Consider the following 24,120-nt stretch of genomic DNA (forward strand, 5'->3'; position numbering starts at 1 on the left):
TGTAAATGGGGTAGAAAAATGCCTAGTTTAACATGGTGCACTCATCTTGCATGTTAAACAACTCTAAAATATGGTTTAGGGCAGAACAGGACCTAACCTAATATATGCACATGAGGAGTTTCCGGATTTGTTGTTCGTTGCTTCCGGCCTCATTTAAACTTGACTAGATAGGTAGTTTACTTTGCTTCACCCTTGCCATGTTAAGAGCATTTAATTTTGTTGGGGTACATAAACGAGAGAGAACTAAATAATTGATGTGGTGTTCCGTCAATATGCAACCCGTTGCATATTGAGCTCCACTTAACTTGTAGTGTTGCTTGTGCATTTTGCCATGTCATTTATCATTAAACCGGACATGCATCATACTTGTTTGCGCATCATGCCATGTCTATGTGGTGGTTGTTTACTATGTTGTGTGCTTCTTTTCCGGTGTTTGCTTCTTCGGGTTGGTTCCGATAACGTCGCGGTTGTGAGGAACCGTTCGTCTACGTCCGTTTGTCATCTTCATGGACTCGTTCTTCTTCCTTGCGGGATTTTAGGCAAGATGATCATACCCTCGAAATCACTACTATCTTTGCTATGCTAGTTTGCTCGCTCTTTTGCTATGCCTATGCTGCGATACCTACCACTTGCTTATCATGCCTCCCATATTGTTGAACCAAGCCTCTAACCCACCTTGTCCTAGCAAATCATTGTTTGGCTACGTTACCGCTTTGCTCAGCCCCTCTTATAGCATTGTTAGTTGCAGGTGAAGATTGAAGTTTGTTCCTTGTTGGAACATGGAGATGTTGTTCCTTGTTGGAACATGTTTACTTGTTGGGATATCACATTATATCTTATTTAACTTAATGCATCTATATACTTGGTAAAGTTTGGAAGGCTCGGCCTTATGCCTGGTGTTTTGTTCCACTCTTGCCGCCCTAGTTTCCGTCATATCGGTGTTATGTTCCCGGATTTTGCGTTCCTTATGCGGTTGGGTTATAATGGGAACCCCTTGATAGTTCGCCTTGATTAAAGCTTTTCCAGCAATGCCCAACCTTGGTTTTACCATTCGCCACCTAGCCTCTTTTTCCCTTGGGTTTCCGGAGCCCGAGGGTCATCTTATTTAACCCCCCTGGGCCAGTGCTCCTCTGAGTGTTGGTCCGACTGAGTAGACTGCGGGGCCACCTCGGGGCAACTTGAGGGTTGGTTTTACTCGTAGGATTTCTCATCTGAGTGTGCCCTGAGAACGAGATATGTGCAGCTCCTATCGGGATTTGTCGGCACATTCAGGCGGTGTTGCTGGTCTTGTTTTAACCTGTCGAAGTGTCTTGAATTACCGAGATACCGAGTCTGATCGGAACGTCTTGGGAGGAGGTCTATTCCTTCGTTGACCGTGAGAGCTTGTCATGGGATAAGTTGGGACTCCCCTGCAGGGATTAGAACTTTCGAAAGCCGTGCCCGCGGTTATGGGCAGATGGGAATTTGTTAATGTCCGGTTGTAGATAACTTGAACCTTAACTTAATTAAAATGAATCAACTGAGTGTGTTACCGTGATGGCCCCTTCTCGGTGGAGTCCGGGAAGTGGACACGGTGTTGGAGTAATGCTTGCGCAGGTTGTTCTCTAGTTTCTCTCTCGTGCTTTGCCTCCTCTTTTCGCTCTCTTTTGCGAATAAGTAGCCACCATACTTGCTATTCGCTTGCTGCAGCTCCACTCATATTTTACCTTGCCTTACCTATAAGCTTAAATAGTCTTGATCGCGAGGGTGCGAGATTGCTGAGTCCCTATGGCTCACAGATTACTATTACACCAGATGCAGGGCCTCATGATTCCTCTCCAGGTGACGCGTATGAGCTCAAGTGGGAGTTCGACGAAGACTCTCAACGTTACTATGTTTCCTTTCCCGATGATCAGTAGTGGTGCCCAGTTGGAGGTGAACGGGACCGATGTCGCATGTTGGGTTCTCTTTTATTTTGGCGCCGTAGTCGGGCCATGAGTGTTTGGTTGATGTAATGTTATTTATGTACTTGATTGACGTGGCGAGTGTAAGCCAACTATGTTCTCTCCCCTTTTATTATTATATTACATGGGATGTTTGTGAAGATTGCCAAACTTGCGACATATGCCTTCAATGCGATTATGTCTCTAAGTCGTGCCTCGACACGTGGGAGCTATAGTCGCATCGAGGGTGTTACATCCTCCTATAAAAACCGACATAACCAAGGAAACTTCTTATACCTTTGATGTCCTTGGGACACGGCATCTTTTCAATAGCATCAACTTTAGCTTTATCAACTTCAATACCTCTTTCAGAAATTGTATGCCCCAAGACAATTCCTTCATTAACCATAAAGTGATATTTCTCCCAATTCAGAACAAGATTAGTTTCTTCACATCTCTGCAAAACTCGATCAAGGTTGTTCAAGCAATCATCAAAAGAGGATCCATAAACTGAGAGATCGTCCATGAAAACCTCACATATCATTTCACAAAATTCAGAAAATATAGCCATCGTGCATCTTTCAAAGGTAGCAGGTGCATTACATAAACCAAAAGGCATGCGTCTATAAGCAAAAGTACCAAAAGGGCAAGTAAGAGTGGTGTTTGATTGATCATCAGCTGAAACGGGTATTTGAGAGAAGCCAGAGTAACCATCTAGAAAGCAAAATTGTGTATGTTTGGATAATCTTTCTAGAATTTGATCTATAAAAGGCAACGGGTAATGATCTTTTTAGTAGCCTTATTTAATTTGCGGAAATCAATTAACATCCTATAACCTGTAATAATTCTTTGCGGGATCAATTCATCTTTATCATTAGGAAAAACAGTAATACCTCCCTTCTTAGGGACACAATGGACAGGACTTACCCACTTACTATCAGCAACGGGATAAATTATACCTGCCTCAAGGAGCATTAATATTTCCTTTCTTATGACTTCTTTCATCTTAGGATTCAGCCATCGTTGGTGATCAATAACTGGTTTGGCGTCTTCCTCCAAATTTATTTTGTGTTGACATAGGGTGGGACTAATGCCCTTAAGATCATCAAGAGTATATCCAATATCAGCACAGTGCTTCTTCAGAGTTTTCAATAATTTCTCTTCCTCCTTCTCTGAAAGGTTAGCACTAATAATAACAGGATATATTTTCTTTTCATCAAGATAAGCATATTTAAGAGTATCAGGTAATGGTTTAAGCTCAGACACGGGATCACCCTTGGGTGGAGGAGGAACCCCTAGGATTTCAACAGGCAAATTGTGTTTCAGAAAAGGTCCTTGTTTAAAGAATACTTCATCTATTTACCTTCTTTCATTCATGAACATATCATTTTCATGGTCTAGCAAATATTGTTTTAATGGATCAGTAGGAGGCACGGCAATAGAAGCAAGACCAATAATTTCATCTTTACTAGGCAATTCTTTATCATGCGGTTGTCTACAAAATTTAGCAAAATTAAACTCATGAGACATATCCCCTAAAAACCAAAAAAAACAATATCCTTATTGCAGCCTATCTTAGCATTGAGAGTATTTAAGAAGGGTCTACCAAATATAATGGGACAAAAGCTATCTTGAGGGGAACCAAGAACAAGAAAATTAGCAGGATATTTAACCTTCCCACACAAGACTTCAACATCTCTAACAATCCCAACTGGTGAAATAGTATCTCTATTGGCAAGCTTAATGGTAACATCGACATCTTCTATCTCAGCTGGTGCATTATCATGCATAATTTCTTTGTATAAGGAAATAGGTATTGCACTAGCACTAGCACCCATATCACATAAGCAATGACAACAATGATCTCCTATTTTTAACAGAAATAACAAGCATGCCTACAATAGGCATGTGTTTATTTCTAGCATCAGGTCTAGCGATTCTAGCAGCTTCATCACAGAAGTAAATAACATGCCCATCAATATTACCGGTCGATAGATCTTTAACCATAGAAATTTTAGGGTCAACTTTAATTTGCTCAGGGGGTTTAGGTGTCTTAATATTACTTTTGTTGACCACAGTTGAAGCTTTAGCATGATTCTTTATTCTAACAGGGAAAGGTAGTTTCTCAACATAAGCAGTAGGAACAACAGGATCATTATAAGTGATAGTCTTTTCTTCAACTTTAATAGGTGCAACTACTTTTACTTCAATGTGAGGATTATATTTAAACCACTTCTTCTTAGGGAGATCAACATGAGTAGCAAAGGATTCACAAAAAGAACCTACTATCTCAGAGTCAAGTCCATATTTAGTGCTAAATTTACGGAAAACATCGGTGTCCAGAAAAGATTTAACACAATCAAACTTAGGTGTTATACCTGACTCTTTACCTTCGTCGAGATCCCAATCTTCATAGTTGCATTTAATTCTCTCCAACAAATTCCATTTGTATTTAATAGTCTTCATCATAAAGGAACCAGTACAAGAAGTATCGAGCATGGAGCGTTAGAAAGCCAAGCATAAAAATTTTGAATAATCATTTCTCTTGAGATCTTAGGATTGGGGCATGAATATAACATTGACTTAAGCCTCCCCCAATCTTGAGCGATGCTTCCTCCTTCGCGAGGCCAAAAATTATATATATAATTACGATCACGATGAACAAGATGCATAGGATAAAACTTCTGATGGGATTCCACTTTCAATCGCTTATAGTCCCATGATCCCATATCATCACATAGCCTATACCATGTCAATGCATCTCCCTTCAAATATAAAGGGAAGACCTTCTTCTTGATAACATCATCGGTCATACCTGCAAACTTAAATAATCCACAAACTTCATCCACACAGATTAAGTGTAAGTCAGGATGCAATTTTCCATCTCCTGCAAAAGGATTAGCTAGCAGTATCTCTATCATACCTGAAGGAATTTCAAAGTAAACATTTTCATTTTCAGTAGGTCCAGTAGGTTGAGGAGCAACTATTTGCTCTACCGGTCGGGGTGAAGATACCCCGAAAAAATGCCTCAAAGGATTACTTTCCATAGTAACAAGTGATAGTAAATTTCAGCACACAATATAAATTTTTCCTTACCAAATTCCACCTACCAAAGGCGCTTCACTCCCCGGCAATGGCACCAGAAAAGAGTCTTGATGAGCCACAAGTATAGGGGATCTATCGTTGTCCTTTCAATAAGTAAGAGTGTCGAACCCAACGAGGAGCAGAAGGAAATGATAAGCGGTTTTCATCAAGGTATTCTCTGCAAGCACTGAAATTATCGGTAACAGATAGTTTTGTGATAAGGTAATTGGTAACGAGTAACAAGTAGCAAGTGTAAATAGAGTGCAGCAAGATGGCCCAATCCTTTTTGTAGCAAAGGACAAGCCTGGAAAAACTCTTATATTAAGTAAAGCGCTCCCGATGACACATGGGAATTATCGTCAAGCTAGTTTTCATCACGATCATATAATCCACGTTCGGTACTTTCATAATTTGATGTGTGGGTGGACCGGTGCTTGGGTGTTGTCCTTACTTGGAAAAACATCCCACTTATGATTAACCCCCATTGCAAGCGTCCGAAACTACCACAGAAGTATTAAGGTAAACCTAACCATAGCATGAAACATATGGATCCAAATCAGCCCCTTACGAAGCAACCCATAAACTAGGGTTTAAGCTTCTGTCACTCTAGCAACCCATCATCTACTTATTACTTCCCAATGCCTCCCTCTAGGCCCAAACAATGGTGAAGTGTCATGTAGTCGACATTCAGATGACACCACTAGAGGGATGACAACATACATCTCATCAAAATATCGAACGAATACCAAATTCACATGACTACTAATAGCAAGACTTCTCCCATGTCCTCAGGAACAAACGTAACTACTCACAAAGCATATTCATGTTCATAATCAGAGGGGTATTAATATGCATAATGGATCTGAACATAAGATCTTCCACCAAGTAAACCAACTAGCGTCAACTACAAGGAGTAATCAACACTACTACCAACCCACAGGTACCAATCTGAGGTTTGGATACAAAGATTGGATACAAGAGATGAACTAGGGTTTGAGATGAGATGGTTCTGGTGAAGATGCTGATGCAGATTGACCCCCTCCCGATGAGAGGATCGTTGGTGATGACTGTCGGTGTCAAAACCAGCGGATCTCGGGTAGGGGGTCCCGAACTACGCGTCTAGGCCGGATGGTAACAGGAGGCAAGGGACATGATGTTTTACCCAGGTTCGGGCCCTCTTGATGGAGGTAAAACCCTACGTCCTGCTTGATTAATATTGATGATATGGGTAGTACAAGAGTAGATCTACCACGAGATTAGAGAGGCTAAACCCTAGAAGCTAGCCTATGGTATGATTGTATGTTGTGATTGTTGTCCTACGGACTAAAATCCTTCGGTTTATGTAGGCACCGGAGAGGGTTAGGGTTAGACAAGGTCGGTTACAAAGGAGGAGATATCCATATACGTATTCCCTAGCTTGCCTTCCACGCCAAGTAGAGTCCTATCCGGACACGAGACGAAGTCTTCAATCTTGTATCTTCATAGTCTAACAGTCCGGCCAATGGAGATAGTCCGGCTATCCGGAGACCCCCTACTATAGGACTCCCTCTGTAGCCCCCGAACTAGGCTTTAATGACGATGAGTCCGGCGCGCAGTATTATCTTCGGCATTGCAAGGCGGGTTCCTTCTCTGAGTACATCACAGAAGAATTTGAATACAAGGATAGTGTCCGACCCTGCAAAATAAGTTCCACGTTCCACCGCAGAGAGAATAATTTTTCCTCAGATCTAATTTCTGGCTTGTTTTGGCAGCATGACGTTATGTCATGGACCGGTGATTATTCAAACCGTTTCTTTTAACCAGCTCCACACATAACGCAAGGCGGTTTCTTGACACGTCTTGCCGAAGCGGAGATCGTGTTCACCTAATTACGGGATTCTCATTAATGCAGTTGTGGGTAACCCGACCGTGTCTAGGACTCCTAGATTATAGGCAAGTCCCAAACGGCTACGAAGAGGACGCTTGATATTCACCCTCTTTATAAGGGGACAAGGTTTTCGCTTTTTCCCTCTCGTGCTCAATCGAACCCTTCCCCCGCCTTGAGTTCTAACACCCAAAGCACAGGTTAGGTGCTCCGGATCTTCAACCATGTCCGGATCTAGCCTTCAAGGCCGATGGACGCCCTCCTCCGTTATGGAAGAGGACATTAAGAAGTTGAGGGAGGCCAGATATCTGACCGCTGAGGTTTCGCATTGGCTGCCTGCTCAAGGGCAGATCGTCCCTACTCCCGAACCCAACGAGAATGTTGTGTTCGTCTCCCACTTCCTCCGAGGTCTAGGCCTCACTCTGGATCCTTTCGTCAGGGGTTTGATGTTCTATTACGGGCTAGATTTCCACGATCTAGCTCCGGACTCCTTTCTCCACATCACGACATTTATTGTCATGTGTGAAGCCTTCCACCGCGTTACCCCTCACTTAGGCCTGTGTCTCAAGACCTTTTATGTAAAGACGAAGATGATCGAGGGGCAACATGCAGTGTGTGGAGGTGCATCAATAGGCAAGATGGCAGGAGCTCCATGGCCGAAAGGTTCCTTACCAGAGGTGTCCGAATTATGGCAACGAGAGTGGTTTTACGTCACGGCTCCCAGAAGTGCCAACTGGGCAGCTGCCCCCGCTTTCCGCTCAGGCCCCCCACCACAACTGATGTCATGGATTAGCAGGGGTCTGAGCTGGGGTCCAGCCAAGGACGTGCCTATACTGCAAACCCGCATTCGAGATCTCTTCGAGGGAAATTTTAATTTGGTTGCGGTAATACAAGTTATGCTGGTTCGTCAAGTCCAGCCTTGCAAACGCCGGGCCCTTCGCTTGTGGGAGTTCAACCCAGAGGGACCACGTGCCATTCAAAGTTTCCTCGGCCTGACACACGAGGAGATGTACAAGTCATTCTTCGGACCTCGAGTAGAATGTCCGGATATTACCGAGGACGCGGGCCTGAGCAGTAACCGCGCCGCCGAACAAGTAAGAAACCCTCTAGCAGAACACACTATCTTTTATTCGAAGTTATTTCTGAGAGTCTGCTTTTTGACCAGGACTGGCTAACAAAGGCGAAGATGATTCGGTGTTTGGCCTCCCTTCCTGAGGGTTTGGAAAATCTGGTATTGGAAAATATGCTCGAGGTTGCACCTTGCCCGGCGCCTTGAAGGAAGATACCGGGGGGGATAATACAGGCGGACGCGGGCCCCCATCGCCGCCCGTTCCAACCGGGGGAACGAGCGTCTCCACGAAGGAGGATGACCGGGGGAGGAAAAGGACTGCTTCCGAGGATCCGGAAGCCGAAACCTCCAAACGGGAGAAGAAGTCTCCCACAGAGGGTCCTGCCTCGGGGGGTGCTTTTGCCGCCCAAAGTCCGCAGGGGGATCAGCCCTCCAACGAGTCGTAAGTGATCCAAAAAACTTTAATTGAAAAGGTATTCTATCTGTTTTCTCTGAGAAAATAACCAGTGCATATATCTTGCAGTTCGGGCCTTAGCCCCTCTCAAATGAGCTCGTCTTTGGGAGATCTTCTTCCAGAGATGACAGAGAGCGAAACGCCTCCCTCGGACTCCTCCGCTCCAGAAGTGGGCGACCACGACGAAGTGTCATCATGGAGGGCCCCTCCGGATCCGTTGAGGCCAGAAGATAATCCCATAGACCCCCGAAGTCCCCAGTGTTCGGCTCCCGAAGAGAGCATACAAAAGAGTCCAGCACCGTCTGCTGTGTGGTCGGACGTTTTGAGGGAGTTGGTGGGGCGAGCGGCCATCTCAGAAGAACACTGTATGCTGATGGGTACGGTGATGGAGAGAATCTCGTCCGCCGAAAGCGGATTACATGAAGCTTTTATGAGTCTACTAATGGGCTTTGAGGTACGTGAGATAATATGTGATAGTACTACACATGTTAGGTGTGCCCTATGTAGATAGTAGCCCCTGAGACTCTGGTTGTCGTCGAGAACGGCAGCGAACAGAGGATCATATTCCCAGGCAATAACCAGACTGCCCCTATGTGCAGGTGGTGGAAGCTCCGGTGGCTAGCCGGACTAGTGAGTTTGCCAAATTAAAACGGTAACTGGATGCGGCAGACGCCGACATCGAGCTTGTTAACAAAAGCCTTGACGAGGCAGAGGGTAAGCGTTATTATCAGGTGAACACCACATAGTAAGAGTAACATAATGCTAGTATCTTTAATATGTTGTGACTGCAGATGGAGCTGCCACCGTGGAAGCCTTGCGGGCGGAACTTGCCCGAGCCAAAGAACAAGCAAGGATTAGTAATGCGGCTGCTTTGAAGGCGGCCGAAGAGTTGAAAGCCGAGAAGGCCGCACATTGCGAGAGCCAGGATAAGATGGCCAAGATGGCCGTAGAATTAAAAGACAATGCCGACCGTTGCCGGGTCCTTGAACCGAGTGAAGGCAACGGACCTTGAGAATGCCGCGACGGCGGACAAAGACACCCGTTCTGCTATGAGAGCGAAGAAGGAGGAGCTGCGGGAGGCCGAGGATATTGCGGCTGGGAAACCCTTCATGTTACGGAGGAAGTTCAGAGATCCACGGTATGCCCCTCTGGATCGGCTGTGGAGTTCGGCAGATGCGTATATGGATTTGGCGGCGAGCGTTGCCGATGCGCCCAAGTACTTCCAAGGTCAGACAGATCGTGAAGTGGACAAGTTGTTCTGGATGCAATTCCACATTCCAGAGCGTCCGCTTTCATTGACTGACCAGCTAGCCGAATGGGCCGAACTGAATAGGTTGTCCGAACTCGCCATGAGGTCTGTTGTGGATCAGCTATGGCTAGAAAGGCCAAAGCTGAACAGCTATTTCAGCTTAGTGCAGCAGTTCCTTGAAGCGGTGTCGCGCATTAATGCGATGAAGAGGTCGGCGTGCATAGAAGGCTCGCGGATGGCCCTTGCCTGGGCGGAGATGGACGCCACCACTGTTGTGGCGCAGGGTTCGGCCATAGGCCGGGTGGCTGCCGAGCACTATTTCGAGGAGGTTCTCGAGGGTGGTCGTTTGATAGAGGCCCAGTGCTCGAAAAATATTATGTTTGAGTGATATGTATTCTCATTGTAAGCACAATGCTTTTATGAATTTTTTATAAGGTTATTTTTATACTTTTGCCTAAAAGTAGTATGATGCCTCCTGTGCGGCCGTTTATGTATACATGTGTATAACCTGAAAGATTGCAGCCATCGGCTTCAACCCCCACGCATAGAATGCGGGGGTGCTCAGAAAAAACGTGTGTTCACACTTAACCCAATGTCTTGGTCCTATTAAGGAGGTGATAGCGTAGCGAGCGAGGCAACCGGACTATAATGCTTTAACACTTTCCCTTAGCCATTGGAGTTTGACAGTGGGGCTACTAGATAGCCCCTGGTGGCTCCGCACTCTCCCGATCGCGGGGTGCGTATATGCCTGGCCGAAAAACGGCCCTTCGTTACAGCGGAGGAATTCTAACATTCCGATAGGTTACCGAGTGGTTGACCAGTCTCACGCTATATCCTGACAGTCAGTTTTCGGCTTTCTCTACTAAGGTGCTCGTCCGGATGAACCAGGGCACAATCACAGTAGTTCTCGTGGTGCTACCTTAGCCGGTAAAGCGGAACGTAAGTCACCAAAACACAGGAGCCGGGCAAACCCAATATTTGACCAAAGACAATGATTCGGAGCTGATGCATATAAGGCCAAACTCGCGACGCCGAACACTCCCTAAGGTATTCGGTCTTTATGGTATAAACCGGGCCAAAATAGTGCCCTTCGTAAGAAGCCCCTGGTGTGCAGGTACGTGCATTATTGTGACGTGGCCCCATGCCAAGACGTCAGCATCCTTCTCAACTGTGCTGAGAATTCGGTGGATATGTATCAACAAGAGACAGTAAAAAAGGTTTACGCAGGGTCTTAATCTAAAAAGAATCCTTGGAGCGGGTCCCTGCTGCACGTCTGTGCCTGTGTCTCTGTTGTGCCGTATCCTAGACAGGTGTAGCACGATGATCATCTGTAAAAGAGAGGAACTTAGGTGAAAAAGTTGTCGTGCAAAAGGATAGTTTTTAAAGCAACCAAGTATAATTCAAGATGAGTAAAAATTGCCACTTGTCTACGCTTTAAGCCCCTTGTATAGGGGTGTGACCATTGATCCGGCATGAATTACATATACCTGTGCCGGACTCGTCTAACCGTGTCCGAGGTCTTGACGACCTGTTAAATGCTTTAGTTGGTGAGGCCGTTTTTAGTGTGCGGCTGCCAAGGCAGCCGCACTCTCTTCGGCACGCAAAGATCGCTTAATACTTCCATTTACTGTAATGATGCCATGTGGTCCGGGCATCTTGAGTGTGAGGGAAGCATAGTGTGGTATTGCGTTAAAGCGAGCAAAAGCTTCGCGTCCGAGTAGTGCTTGATAGCCACTTTGGAACGGAGCGATGTGGAAGGTTAAATGTTCGCTATGAAAGTTATCAGGGGAGCCGAATATAACTTTTAGTAGCACGGAGCCCGTGCAATGAGCCCCTGGGCCTGGCATTACTCCTTTAAAGGTAGTATTGCTATGGCAAATTTTTGTTGGGTCTATCCCCATTTCGCGGATTGTATCCTGATATATCAGGTTTAGACTGCTGCCACCGTCCATCAGGACTCGTGTGAAGTGATATCCGTCAATTATTGGGTCTAATACCAGGGCAGCCCATCCTGCACGCCGGATACTTGCTGAGTAATCACGATGGTCGAAAGTGATCGGTTGAGACGACCAGTGGCAGGACTCCGCGGTGATAGGCCCTTGGGCATAATGTTCTGGGAGTGCCGTTTTGTTTCTTCCCTTGATCACGTGTAACACGTTTACTGTTTTGACTTCTGGTGGAAATTTCTTTTGTTCCCCAGTGTCTTGCTTGAGAGGCTCATCCTCGTCCTCGCTTGGTGTATCCTCCCCTTTGTGTACGGTGTTGAGCTTACCGTACTACTTGAAGACCCAACATTCTATGTGGGTATGATTAGCAGGTTTACCAGGGGTGCTATGGATCTGACATATTTGGTCCCGAATTTTGTTTAGGCTGGACAATTTGTCTCTGGCACCTTTAGAGGGAGGCTTTTGCTGACCTAGCCGAGAGCCTTTGAATCCGGCATTTACTGTCGTGCTCTTCGTGCTGTCTTCTTTGTTCCGTCATTTGTTACTGCTGTTGCGCCGTGATTTCTTGTTTCCATCTCTAGCTTCAGATGTACTGGGGTCACGGGTGCTGCATCTGGCTAGCCAGCTGTCCTCACCCGGGTAAAAGCGGGTCATGACGCTTGTTAATGCTGCCATTGTTCTCGGCTTTTCTTGGCCGAGGTGTCTGGTAAGCCATTCGTCACGGATGCTATGCTTAAAAGCTGCCAGGGCTTCGGCGTCCGGACAATCGACAATTTGGTTCTTTTTAGTAAGAAACTTGTTCCAAAGTTTTCAGGCTGACTCTCCGGGCTGTTGAGTTATATGGCTCAAATCGTCCGCGTCCGGAGGTCGGACATAAGTCCCTTGAAAATTTGCCCGAAAAGCGTCTTCGAGCTCTTCCCAGCTTCCTATGGAGTTTTCAGGGAGGCATTTAAGCCAGTGACAAGCTGGCCCTTTGAGCTTGAGGGGTAAGTACTTGATGGCATGGAGATCATCTCCTCAAGCCATATGGATATGGAGGATATAATCCTCAATCCAGACCCTAGGGTCTGTTGTTTCGTCGTATGCCTCTATGTTTACGGGTTTGAATCCCTCTGGAAATTCATGGCCCAGCACCTCATCGGTGAAACATAGGGGGTGTGCGGCACCCCTGTATCTGGGTGTACCGCATTGTTCGGATGTTTGTTGTGTTACGTTGTATGCTGGGGCGCGCTTGTGTATTAGCTTGTGAGTGGCGTTGTTTGCCGCTTGAAGTTGGCCGGGAGGTCGTCTATCCGGCCAGGTGGCTGTTTTGATTTTTGGTTGTGGGGGGTCTGAGGCTTCCTCATCGAATTCAGGTAGCAACTTCCGCTTTGGGTAGCTCTTGGTGGGGCGATTGTCGCCGTACCTCGCTATTGTGTTGAGTACTTCACTCCATCTGATTTGGAGTGTGTCTTGCACAGCCTTGAGAGCCTTTGCTTCTGCTTTTTCATACTCCTCGCGGTGGCAACAAGCCTTTGACAGGCATTCTGCTGCTTTGGGTGCCTGTCCGGCGTTATGTCGTCCGGACTATTATCTTTGACAGAATTGGTTTGTTCGGTTTGATTCTCCATATTGCCGTGGTCCGGCAGTGGTTCGCCCTGCTCCAACGCTGGGTCTGTATGATCGTTATTTCTGCCGAGGCGGGATTTGGGGCGGCGCTTGCGCTGCCACTTTGACTGCTTCTCGAGGGAACAAGCCTTTGGTGCGTCCTTTCGTTCCTCGTCATCATCTTCTTTTGGTGTGTCCACCATGCATACGTCATATGATGAAGTGGACGTCCAGCGCCCTGTGGGCGGTGGTTCCTCTTCGCCTCCCGCATCGTCGTCCATACCGTCGATGTCTTCGGAGTCGAAGTTGAGCATGTCGGTTGAGTCATCGACAGTGGCTATTAAGTGGGTGGTGGGTGGGCGTCGAATTTCTTCGTCATCCGAATCCCAATCATGTTGGCCAAAATCCGGCCAGGGCTCTCCTGACAAAGAGAGAGACCTTAGTGAATTCAGAATGTCGTCGAAGGGCGAGTGCTGAAAGATATCCGCGGCAGTGAATTCCATGATCGGCGCCCAATCGGATTTGATTGGCAGGGGCGTGGGCGGTTCGGAGTCAGAAAAAGAGTCCGGCACCTTGGAGTCACGGGCTGCGCAGAGGATTATGCTGGTGTTCGGCTCGATCGCCATTGAGACTGCAGCTCCTGAGGTGGTGTCTAACCACCCGTCCTTGATTGGCGCAGTTGGCTCCGAACTAAGGGTCGGAGCTGATGCGGGCGCGGCTTCTGGGGTACTGTTCGGTGGCAGAGCTAGGTCATACCCATTGCGACAGTGCGGCGCGCCCGGCTGTGGCTCCAATTCGTCGAAGATCAAGTCTCCGTGGATGTAGGCTGTGTAGTTCAAACTTCCAAATCTGAACTGATGGCCAGGGGCGTAGCTTTCAATCTGCTCCAGATGGCCAAGCGAATTAGCCCGCAGTGCAAAGCCGCCGAATACGAAGATCTGTCTGGGGAGAAAAGTCTCACCCTGGACCACATCGCTATCGATGATAGTAGGAGCCATCAAGCCTAACGGCGACGACACAGAGGAACTCTCAATGAAAGCACCAATGTCGGTGTCAAAACCGGCGGATCTCGGGTAGGGGGTCCCAAACTGCGCGTCTAGGCCGGATGGTAACAGGAGGCAAGGGACACAATGTTTTACCCAGGTTCGGGCCCTCTTGATGGAGGTAAAACCCTACGTCCTGCTTGATTAGTATTGATGATATGGGTAGTACAAGAGTAGATCTACCAAGAGATCAGAGAGGCTAAACCCTAGAAGCTAGGCTATGGTATGATTGTATGTTGTGATTGTTGTCCTACGGACTAAAACCCTTCGGTTTATATAGGCACCGGAGAGGGTTAGGGTTACACAAGGTCGGTTACAAAGGAGGAGATATCCATATATGTATTGCCTAGCTTGGCTTCCACGCCAAGTAGAGTCCCATCCGGACACGAGCCGAAGTCTTCAATCTTGTATCTTCATAGTCTAACAGTCCGGCCAATGGAGATAGTCCGGCTATCCGGAGACCCCCTAATACAGGACTCCCTCAATGACGATGGTGATGATTTCCCCGTCCCAGAGGGAAGTTTCCCCGGCAGAACAGCTCCGCCGGAGCCCAAGATTGGTTCTGCCAAGGTTCTGCCTCGTGGCGGCAGAGTCTTGTCCAGAAAGCTTGCCTCTGATTTTATTTCCGCGACAAAAGACTCCATATAGAAGAAGATGGGCATCGGAGGGCCACCAGGGGGCCCACGAGGCAGGGGGCGTGCCCCCAACCTCGTGGCCAGGGTGTGGCCCCCCTCTGGAACTTTCTGCACTCAATATTTTTTATATATTCTGCAAATAACTTCCGTGAAGTTTCAGGACTTTTGGAGCTATGCAGAATAGGTCTCTGATATTTGCTCCTTTTCCAGCCCAGAATCCTAGCTGTTGGCATTCTCCCTCTTCATGTAAACCTTGTAAAATAAGAGAGAATAGGCATAAGTATTGTGACATAATGTGTAATACCAGCCCATAATGCAATAAATATCGATATAAAAGCATGATGCAAAATGGATGTATTAGCGAGCAAAGCTAGGGCGCATGATGTGGGTCAGGCGACACAATAACGCACACTGTTCCCGCACGGGCACGCCATGTCCGCGTCCGGTGAGCCGCTTGCTGACGTCGGGAAGGACTTGGAGCTGGCCAGGTGGAAGAAGGAGAGCAAGTGAGGTGGTGCGGGCAAGATGTAGTGTCGCAAGGGCGGCGTTTGGGTGGCGGCCGAGGGTCCCGACGTCCAGAGCGCGCGCATTGCATGTCGAACAACTGCATCCTGCATGGTCACTGTATGCAGTGGCATATGTGGGACTTTAGGCCAACAGGCCAAAAACCAGGGTGTCACAAAGAAAGAGTGCATTTTTGACTTCCTCGAGTGTGTAAGGGGAAACTAGCATATCATTCATCTCAGTTGTGACCTTGCTTGGGACATTTTTTATTACTGTATCCATATAGCTTACACCCTCAGACGTATACAGAGATTTCTAGAATTCATGGACCATGTTTTTCAACTCCTCGGATCCTCCGCTATTACACCAAGAGAATTCTGCAAAGCTTTGGTCATATGTTTCTTCCTCAAGATGCTAGCCTGAAGATGGAAAAACTTCCAGTTTTTGTCTCCTGAGGCCAACCACTCAGCTCTTGCTCGTTGTCACCACATCACCTCCTCACGATGGTAGATCTGTACTAATTTTTCACTGATTTTTAGCTCTGCGTGAGTGGGAATCGTCCTGTTTCAATCAGACCAAAGCTTTTCTAATTATTGCATTGTTTTGATGTCCATGCATACACTACCAAATGTATCATTGTTCCAGCGCAAGAGAGGGCTGCCAACTTCGTACTCAACTCGTTTGTTCCGAAGGTGGTAACCGATGCAGCCATGTCGTGTTAATCGTATCACCCCATTGCTCATGTCCTTCCATCATAACCTTGTAACTAAAGGTCTTGGCCCTTGTGTTTGTTGGGAAACGTAGTAGAAAACAAAAAAATGCCCCTATGCACACCCAAGATCAATATCAAGATGCATTACGGATTGAGATCATGATCGTTACCGTCACCGAGTTGCAGCAGAAGAAGAACGTGTCAGTTTAGATCATACCTGGAGTCCCTTGAACCTTCGAGGAACGATCCCGCAAACCGCCGACGAACAGTCCCTCGAATTGAAGACCGAAAGCACAGTCTCTCTACTTGGTTGCAAGCGTGCAGCCTTCATGACCTGGCAGTGCTTCGCCATTGCAAGCTAATCGTCGCCACAGAATTAGAGGTAGGAGATTAGAACCACACTGGGATTCTACTTATGAGGATTATAGGATCTAGGTCTAGCTCTAATTAGATCAACTAGGATCGACTAGAACTAGAACTAAAGGGAACTAGAGGAGGCTCCAAACTTGTATATGTCCATAGAGTAAAAACCCCTGGTATATATAGGTTGGAGGGGAGGGAGAGGGCAGCCAAGGAGGGAAATTCTCTCCTTGGGGCGCTAGCCTTAGGAGGAGGAGTTGGACTCCTCCCACACTCCAATTCGCCCTCCCTCCCCCCCACCCACACACACACAAGGAAGGGCCTCCACTTCCTATTGGGCCAAGTTGGCCTGATGCTCCTTCCCCAGTTTGGCCTTTTGAGGACCGTTTGTATCAAAAGCCTTATAATATATATTAGACCCTTTTATATATCATTTAACAGCCCCGGAAACATTTTACACCTATATATTATTTATCGGTAATACCCGATATTAACCGATACTCTATGAAACCCTTTCAGTGACCCCAAACGCTTAGGGATATTTATGAAACAATTCCACAAATATATACTCATCATTCCCGTCCTACTAACACTCAGCAGATCGTAATTTCCTTAAGCTTGTTTCCCCGTAGGTTCGGTAACTCATAGACATGAACAAAACCACTTCGCTCAATGACCGATAACGAAAACGTGGACGTCCGTATCGATCCCTATGAGCACCGGAATGATATTCAAGTGAATATTTGGTTATCATGTGATGCTCCCATTGCTTCGCAATATTTCACAAAACCCAGATACATCGGTGTCCTCCTGTGTCATCACATGCTCATGATACCATTATCCTCGTTACAGGTTTTGTTCTTCTTTCTCGTTGTCATGTTCCGGCATCCCCGTGACATAGTCACATGTGTCGTGCTAGATAATGATTGATACCATCACACCGAGAGGGCCCTAAGAATATCTCTCCATCTTCATAGGAGGCAATCCCACTCTCGGGCTATCTAGTCCCTTGTCAAAATTTCTGATAGGCCTGTAAGTTGTCATTATGATCACCATGTTACAGGTGACGTTTGAGCAACCCCAAAGTCCACCGTACGGTAAGAAGTGATTACGGTACTCTCATGGTCTAAGGAGAAAAATCACACGTTAACACTAGGTGTTGCTACAATTTATTACAGACGATATAAACTCAATTCTTTACACACAAATTTTGGTCGATTCAATATGATCGTTCTTCTAACGTCATACTCTGAATGTTGTTTTAGGACTATCGTTACACTTAGCGATATCCTAAGATCTGGAAAACATGACCACCAACAACACTTGAGCCAGTCTTAGAGGCAAGATTAGGAACCTATTCTCTATCGTTTATCATTCCACACATGCATATGAGTTTTCCACTGAGTCGTCTATTCCAGGATCATAGCAGTTATAGCGTGAAATATAAACTCTTAATTATGAAAATGAAATTATAATAATACAATATTATTGCCTTTAGGGCATATTCCCAATAGTATTATGTTGTTGCTGCCGATGTAAAGTCCACCAATATCGCATCATGATCTGAAGTCACGACTGTCAGGTGAGATTAATCAGCAAGTGAAACCTTCGCTGCCAGTCCACAGAAACCAGCACTCGGTCTAGGCGCACCATTGTGAAAGTACCACACATGTAACCTTCATCTCAAAGGTCGGTCCTGAGTAACCCAAATCTAGCAGCATGCAAACATCAACCTTGTCTTGAAAAGCTTGGATCTGCACACTGCTGTGTTGTCCAACTCCTTTGTGCTCATCCGTATGTAGAACCTCATTGAAATCGCCCAAGAAAAGCCATGGGAGATTGTTGGAAGTACTGATGTTTTTAATAGTGTCCATTGTTTGGTGCCTCAAGTGGGTTTGAGCTTCACCATACACTATTGTAACTCTCCAAGGATCAAGGCTTGGTTCAAGAATGGAGCACTCAAAATGATACACAGAGTAACCAAGAATTTATTTCATTATTCCAGAAAATGCCAATACCACCACTTCTTCCCTGGCTATCAATCACATATCCATTATCATACCCTAATGTTCCTGCTAAAGATTCTACCCTCGAGCCTCTTGTTGGGTTTCTACTATGTAGAGGATGGCAGGGGAAAATTTCCTTGTGAAATCACAAAGCTCACTGATTGTCGTGGCTCTGCCCGCACCGCAATAATTCTAGCAGAAGACACGCATTGGACATGGCGGCACTCCTCTAGGGAGCCTAACAATTTTGCCATTGGGTTTTTTGTGTTGCCACCGTTCTTATGCAACGTGTTCTTATCTGCTGCAATTACTTGTCCTTGACCTGTTTTGTTCCTGCCGAGACGAGGGGCTCGAAGGGGTTTGAGGGGAAGGTAGCGTCGGTGTTTTGCCTTGGGCCGACATAGCTGTTATGGCTAACTCATCTGCCACTGGATCAACTTTCGTTGCAAGCTCTAAAGCTCGTTTTTTGTTCAGTTCGGCCTTGTGCATGTAGGCATCAGGGTCCTCATACTCTGATTCCCCCTGGGTGCGCCTAGGTCCATGATCAGTCCTGCCGCTGTGGCCACGGCCTCGCCCTCTCCCTCCTCCAGGTCCTCTCCCCGCTCCCTTGAACCAGCTAGCTCACAGATTTTTGAAAACTAGGGCTAACGGTGGATGCACTCCATCCCGACATTCCTTGAACATGTGGCGCAAATAACCACAAACCACGAATGAATCTGGTAGCCGCTCATATGCGACTGTGAAGACCATATGTTCATACACATTTAACATTTTTCAAATGCTTGAGTTACATTTTTTCAAATACTTGTTCAACATTTATTTTAGATACTTGTTCATCATCTTTTGAACATATGGTCAACATTTCTTCCATACTCCCGCCGTCCGGTGAAATGTCTACATATAACAAATTAGGACAAATAATGGAGTGGAGTACAAAATGCAATGGGAAGATGCAAGCCACCATCTCTTTTTTTTTATTACCAAAACCCCAATGAGCTAAATGTAGAATGTTATTGGTCTTGTACCGTGTGATGACATAGAAGCATTTTTTCTACTTTCATGTGCATTGGGAGGATAGAAATACACTCTTTTGTGGACAAAATTTAAAGCCAAACGTACACCCTTCAGCGGATGGAGGGACTACACAGTTAATATTTTCCATATGCTTGGTTAACATTTATTAAATACATGTTCATCATTTTTTTCAAATACTTGATTAAAATTTGTATACATATTATAAAAAATCATCATTGTTTCCATACATGGTCAACATTTTTCTATACACATTTAACATTTTCAAATGCATAACTATTTTTAGAATAGAGTATATTTTTGTCATATATATCTTTAGAGTATTTGGAGGCGTAAATGAAAGTAGAAACCAAAAAAGGAATAGCATATCATTAATACTAGGAATATTCCGAAAACGACAACAATTTATCCTCATCATTGATATTAATCAGGATACCGGTAACTCCGTTACACTAAACGCAACTAAACTCGATTCTTCTAATGACGCCTATGGGGAAGTGCAACCGGCAAATAAGAATCATTCGCCCAGTATAATAAATAGATCTGAATCGCACGACATTGACGCGGCGGGCAAACAAACCTAGAGTTAAAAATAAGCAGGTGGAAGAGAGAGAAAGGGTTTATGATGGTCATCACGTGGAGGTGCACCGCGTGAGCTGCTGCGTCAGGGCTTGCACCTCGTCAAAGTCCACTTCAGGCTCCTCCCTGCGATTTTCAGAGCAGGTAATTAAGATGAGTCAGTACCGAGACAAAGAGCAGAGGGAGAGATGATAGAGGGCGTGGGAGCGGACATCAGGATGTCGATGTCGTCGATGATCTCGGAGGCGCCGTAGATGAAGAGGCGGGAGACCTTGACGGCGGTGCCCTCGTCCCACAGCTCCACAAATGTGTCCTCGTCCACGACACCCTGGATCGACGTCGACCACGGCAAGGCAAACTCATAGGCCAAGTCAGGCCAAATTCCACAACCACACGACTAGAGGGCAGGGGAGGGGCCTCACCTAGGTGTACATGCCGGTGAGATGGGCGTTGAGCTGGGCCCTATGGTATGATGTTCCAACGATCATCGTTGGAGCTGTAATTGGCGACTTAATTAGCCAAGACTTTTCATACCAATGCAAATACACCTAAGCCCAGAGATGCTCTTCACGCTGTCTCGCGAACCGACAGCTTTGTGATCCCTGGATGTGACCTCGCAGACCATCCATTCTGTTTTTTCCCTCCTCTGGCTACTGCTCATGGTGCCATCATACTCTTATAAGAAGGCCACACTGAAATTTCAGACCGAAAGGACATGTTTAACATGCGCAAATATGGTGATTGGCTACACTCTGGGTACAACGACCAACAACAAGACTTGCTTATAGAGAAAAACAAACCGAGCCTACAGCAAAACAAAGTCACTAGAGGACTAACAAACCAGGTATAGGTTTTATAAACAGCCCATAGGAAGGGCGGGAACACATCCACGACACACTAAAATATGGACTTCACACTGACATCAACACACGACAATAGTTTTATTTCACAGGGTTACGAGCCCAAAGTTCCGACACAAGAATATTCATCTAAGTTTTACGCGCACCCTTTGAAAACCGCTACATCTTCGGAGGCACATGGAACACATAATGCAAGGGATTGCATGGGGCCACGTTCTCCCCCCTTCACTTGCCGCTACTTAGGAGTTAGGACCGCATGCCGCGATCTGCTCTTCAAGCTGCATCAAAAGATGAATAATAGGTCAATGATTAAGATAAGTCTATGGCACATAATGATGCTCAAGTCACGTGGTTTCACTAATCATCCTTGTTACAAGTTAGCTAGTTTCTTATTTGCGCATTTGGCGAAGCTTAATTTAAGCTGGGAAACAAAGAATTTCTACCAATTTTTTTAGCTACCATGTGCATCTACCAAGCATGATCACAAAATTACCACATAATCATTTAACGGCTAAATGAGACTTTTCGGTACCTCAAACTAAGTGATCCAAATCTAAATGTCAAAAGAATTAGATTAAGTATTAAACATTGTTCCCTTTTCTCTATCTTAATATGACCAATCTATGAGTTATGGAACTAGTGGGAATTTGGTATCAAAATCCAACATTAGGCACATAAGGTGCTACCTGCATCATGATCTCCAACTCATGTCGCACAATATAGAACTCATTCCTAACAAGAGCCAATGACACGAGACACCTGAAATAATGCAAAAATACAACATTGTCAAATTCTGAAGAGGTTAATAGAACTGAGATGAAATGGTTCAAAAATTGTAACCCTATACTTCAAAAGAGAAAAATCTGTAGCCATATATGAATTTAGTTGTGCGATAAACAGAAGTCTAGAGCCAATAAATTACAAGAGAACCATCAAAATATAGCATATTCAGATAATGAACTGAGTAATATCAACAACGTGATTGCAGATGAAGTGAAAAAGCAAATCAGGTTACTTCTTAACAACATTAGATTGGTATGAGCTGAAAATAACGACAGAAAAGACAACATGAGCTGGCAGGTTTACATGGAGACATTCAAAAACAATGTTGTGAATAATTATTGTGTAACAATATTTAATAAGCTGTTGAGTTCTGGCCCATGTTTGTATTGTATGGCATAGAAATTGCCGAAGTGCATGCAGGCAAGGTTCACTTGCTGTGCACCAACATTGAAACATGCAAAAAAAATGCAGATCAGGAAATTAGGAACTTATCAAACTTATTTTAAACTGAGACGTCAACTCAATAATATTCCCAAGGAGCCATTTCCTATCATGATTGTCAACTCCATGAATTGTTTGATGAACCAGAAAAAAACACCATTGCCATTATGTGCAATTGTCATGAATACCGACAATTACGCTACACGAGACACAACTACAATTAGGTCTTCTAATTTTGGATATACGACACCCGAATCACGTCCATGGCGTAGACACCCTGCGTCTGACATATCTGAATAGAAACAACACTGTTCCAATGGAGAAACAGAAAAAATGGCCATTGGTGTTATGTAGAATTGCAGATCATTAATACCAGCCATGCTTATAAAACAACAATTTTTTTCATGCTCGGACTAGAATAATGGCATTGCCCGAAGAACAGACATGATAGTAGAACAAACGTTTGCAAAATGACAAAAATTCCCCTCGCCAAGCTATACGATTTGATTGAAATTGGGAAGAATACCAAAAAAATTCGTTACACGATATATGACTAAACTCAGCTCTTCTACCTATGGCTATACGGCACCTGTAGAACGACACCGAACCTCAATTGTGCGGCCGTGTCGTGAGGTACGCACCCAGTGCCGACACATCCAAATAAAGAACAACATCGATGCCGTGGAAAAACTAGAAAAAACACAATTAGAGATACATAGAATAGCAGATCATTAATACCAGAAAAAACACCATTAGTAATACACGGAATAGCAGATCATTAATACCAGGAATATTCTGAAAATGACAACAATTTATCCTCATCATTGATATTAATCGGGATACCGGTAACTCCGTTACACTAAATGCAACTAAACTCGATTCTTCTAATTACGTCTATGGGGCAGTGCAACCGACAAATAAGAATCATTCGCCCAGTATAATAAATAGATTTGAATCACACGACATTGAGGCAGCGGGCAAACAAACATAGAGTTAAAAATAAGCAGGTGGAGGAGAGAGAAAGGGTTTATGATGGTCATCACCTAGAGGTGCACCGCATGAGCTGCTGCGTCAGGGCTTCCACCTCATCAAAGTCCACTTCGGGCTCCTCCCTACGATTTCCAGAGCAGATAATTAAGATGAGTCAGTACCGAGACAGAGAGCAGAGGGAGAGATGATAGAGGGCGTGGGGGCGGACATCAGGATGTCGATGTCGTTGATGATCTTGGAGGCGTCGTAGATGAAGAGGCGGGAGACCTCGACAGCGGTGCCCTCGTCCCACAGCTCCTCGAACGTGTCCTCGTCCACGACACCCTGGATCGACGTCAACCACGGCAAGGCAAACTCATAGGCCAAGTCAGGACAAATTCCACAACCACATGACTAGAGGGGAGGGGAGGGGCCTCACAACAGTGTACATGCCGGCGATATGAGCGTTGAGCTGCGCCCTCAGTGCTGCGGCTGCCATGGCAAGGCGAGGAGAAGTCCGGCGGTCCGAGGGACTGAGCGGTGGAGACGGGGGGAATTCGGCTGCGGATGCGGAGTGAACGAGGACGGGATCAAGGAGGAGCGGAGGTTGTATAGCTGGGCTCACGAGGGTCTCTCATGTAGGCGTTTGGCAGCGAGTGCTCTACTAGCTGTACTGCGTCGTCGGCCGGGCGCCATTAGTTAGCTTGGAAACGGCCCGCGTGCGTAATGCGTGCATGCATCATGCATTCAGGCATGGAACCACCGGTTGTGTGTCCACGTGTTCATAGAAGTGAGCGTCTGTTTCAACTTTAATCTCTTTTCCTTTCAGAAAAAACTTTAGTCCCTCACAATGTTTATAGGGACGAATAGAAGACCATCCACTCTCCTCTGTCTCACTTGAGTGAATTGGTTTCGAGAGCATTCCACCACTTTTTATGACTTTCACAGTTTCACTTTCAACCCGATTCACCGCCTACACGCCCTTTACGTCCAGTCATTCCAAAGAGTACTTGCCCCCCAC

At 45.8% G+C, this 24,120-nt stretch overlaps 1 protein-coding gene across 2 annotated transcripts; it reads right to left on the reverse strand.

Annotated features, from left to right (window-relative positions):
- Positions 1-20,963: 20,963 nt before the first annotated feature.
- Positions 20,964-23,756, reverse strand: LOC123082483 (histidine-containing phosphotransfer protein 2-like). Of its 2 annotated transcripts, none has more exons than XM_044504812.1 (5): positions 23,539-23,756; positions 23,329-23,444; positions 23,174-23,242; positions 21,593-21,665; positions 20,964-21,184 (listed from the first exon to the last, which is right to left on the reverse strand). In XM_044504812.1, exons 1-5 carry the CDS (start codon positions 23,596-23,598, stop codon positions 21,146-21,148), a joined length of 357 nt encoding a protein of 118 aa, XP_044360747.1. In that variant the 5' UTR covers positions 23,599-23,756; the 3' UTR covers positions 20,964-21,145. The 2 variants fall into 2 exon arrangements, with proteins under 2 accessions (XP_044360747.1, XP_044360748.1); XM_044504813.1 differs by having other exon boundaries at positions 23,542-23,654.
- Positions 23,757-24,120: the final 364 nt, after the last annotated feature.

Source organism: Triticum aestivum, chromosome 4A (genome assembly GCF_018294505.1).
Source record: "Triticum aestivum cultivar Chinese Spring chromosome 4A, IWGSC CS RefSeq v2.1, whole genome shotgun sequence".
Taxonomy (NCBI): domain Eukaryota; kingdom Viridiplantae; phylum Streptophyta; class Magnoliopsida; order Poales; family Poaceae; genus Triticum; species Triticum aestivum.

Bases quoted from the DNA above. Each gene is read 5' to 3' on its own strand.
- LOC123082483 (XM_044504812.1), bottom strand. From the start codon at position 23,598: ATGGCAGCCGCAGCACTGAGGGCGCAGCTCAACGCTCATATCGCCGGC. The intron at 23,445-23,538 runs GTGAGGCCCCTC...ACGTCGATCCAG, and splicing joins TCGCCGGCATGTACACTGTT to GGTGTCGTGGACGAGGACAC. The intron at 21,666-23,173 runs GTGATGACCATC...GCATTATTTCAG, and splicing joins CTCATGCGGTGCACCTCTAG to GTGTCTCGTGTCATTGGCTC.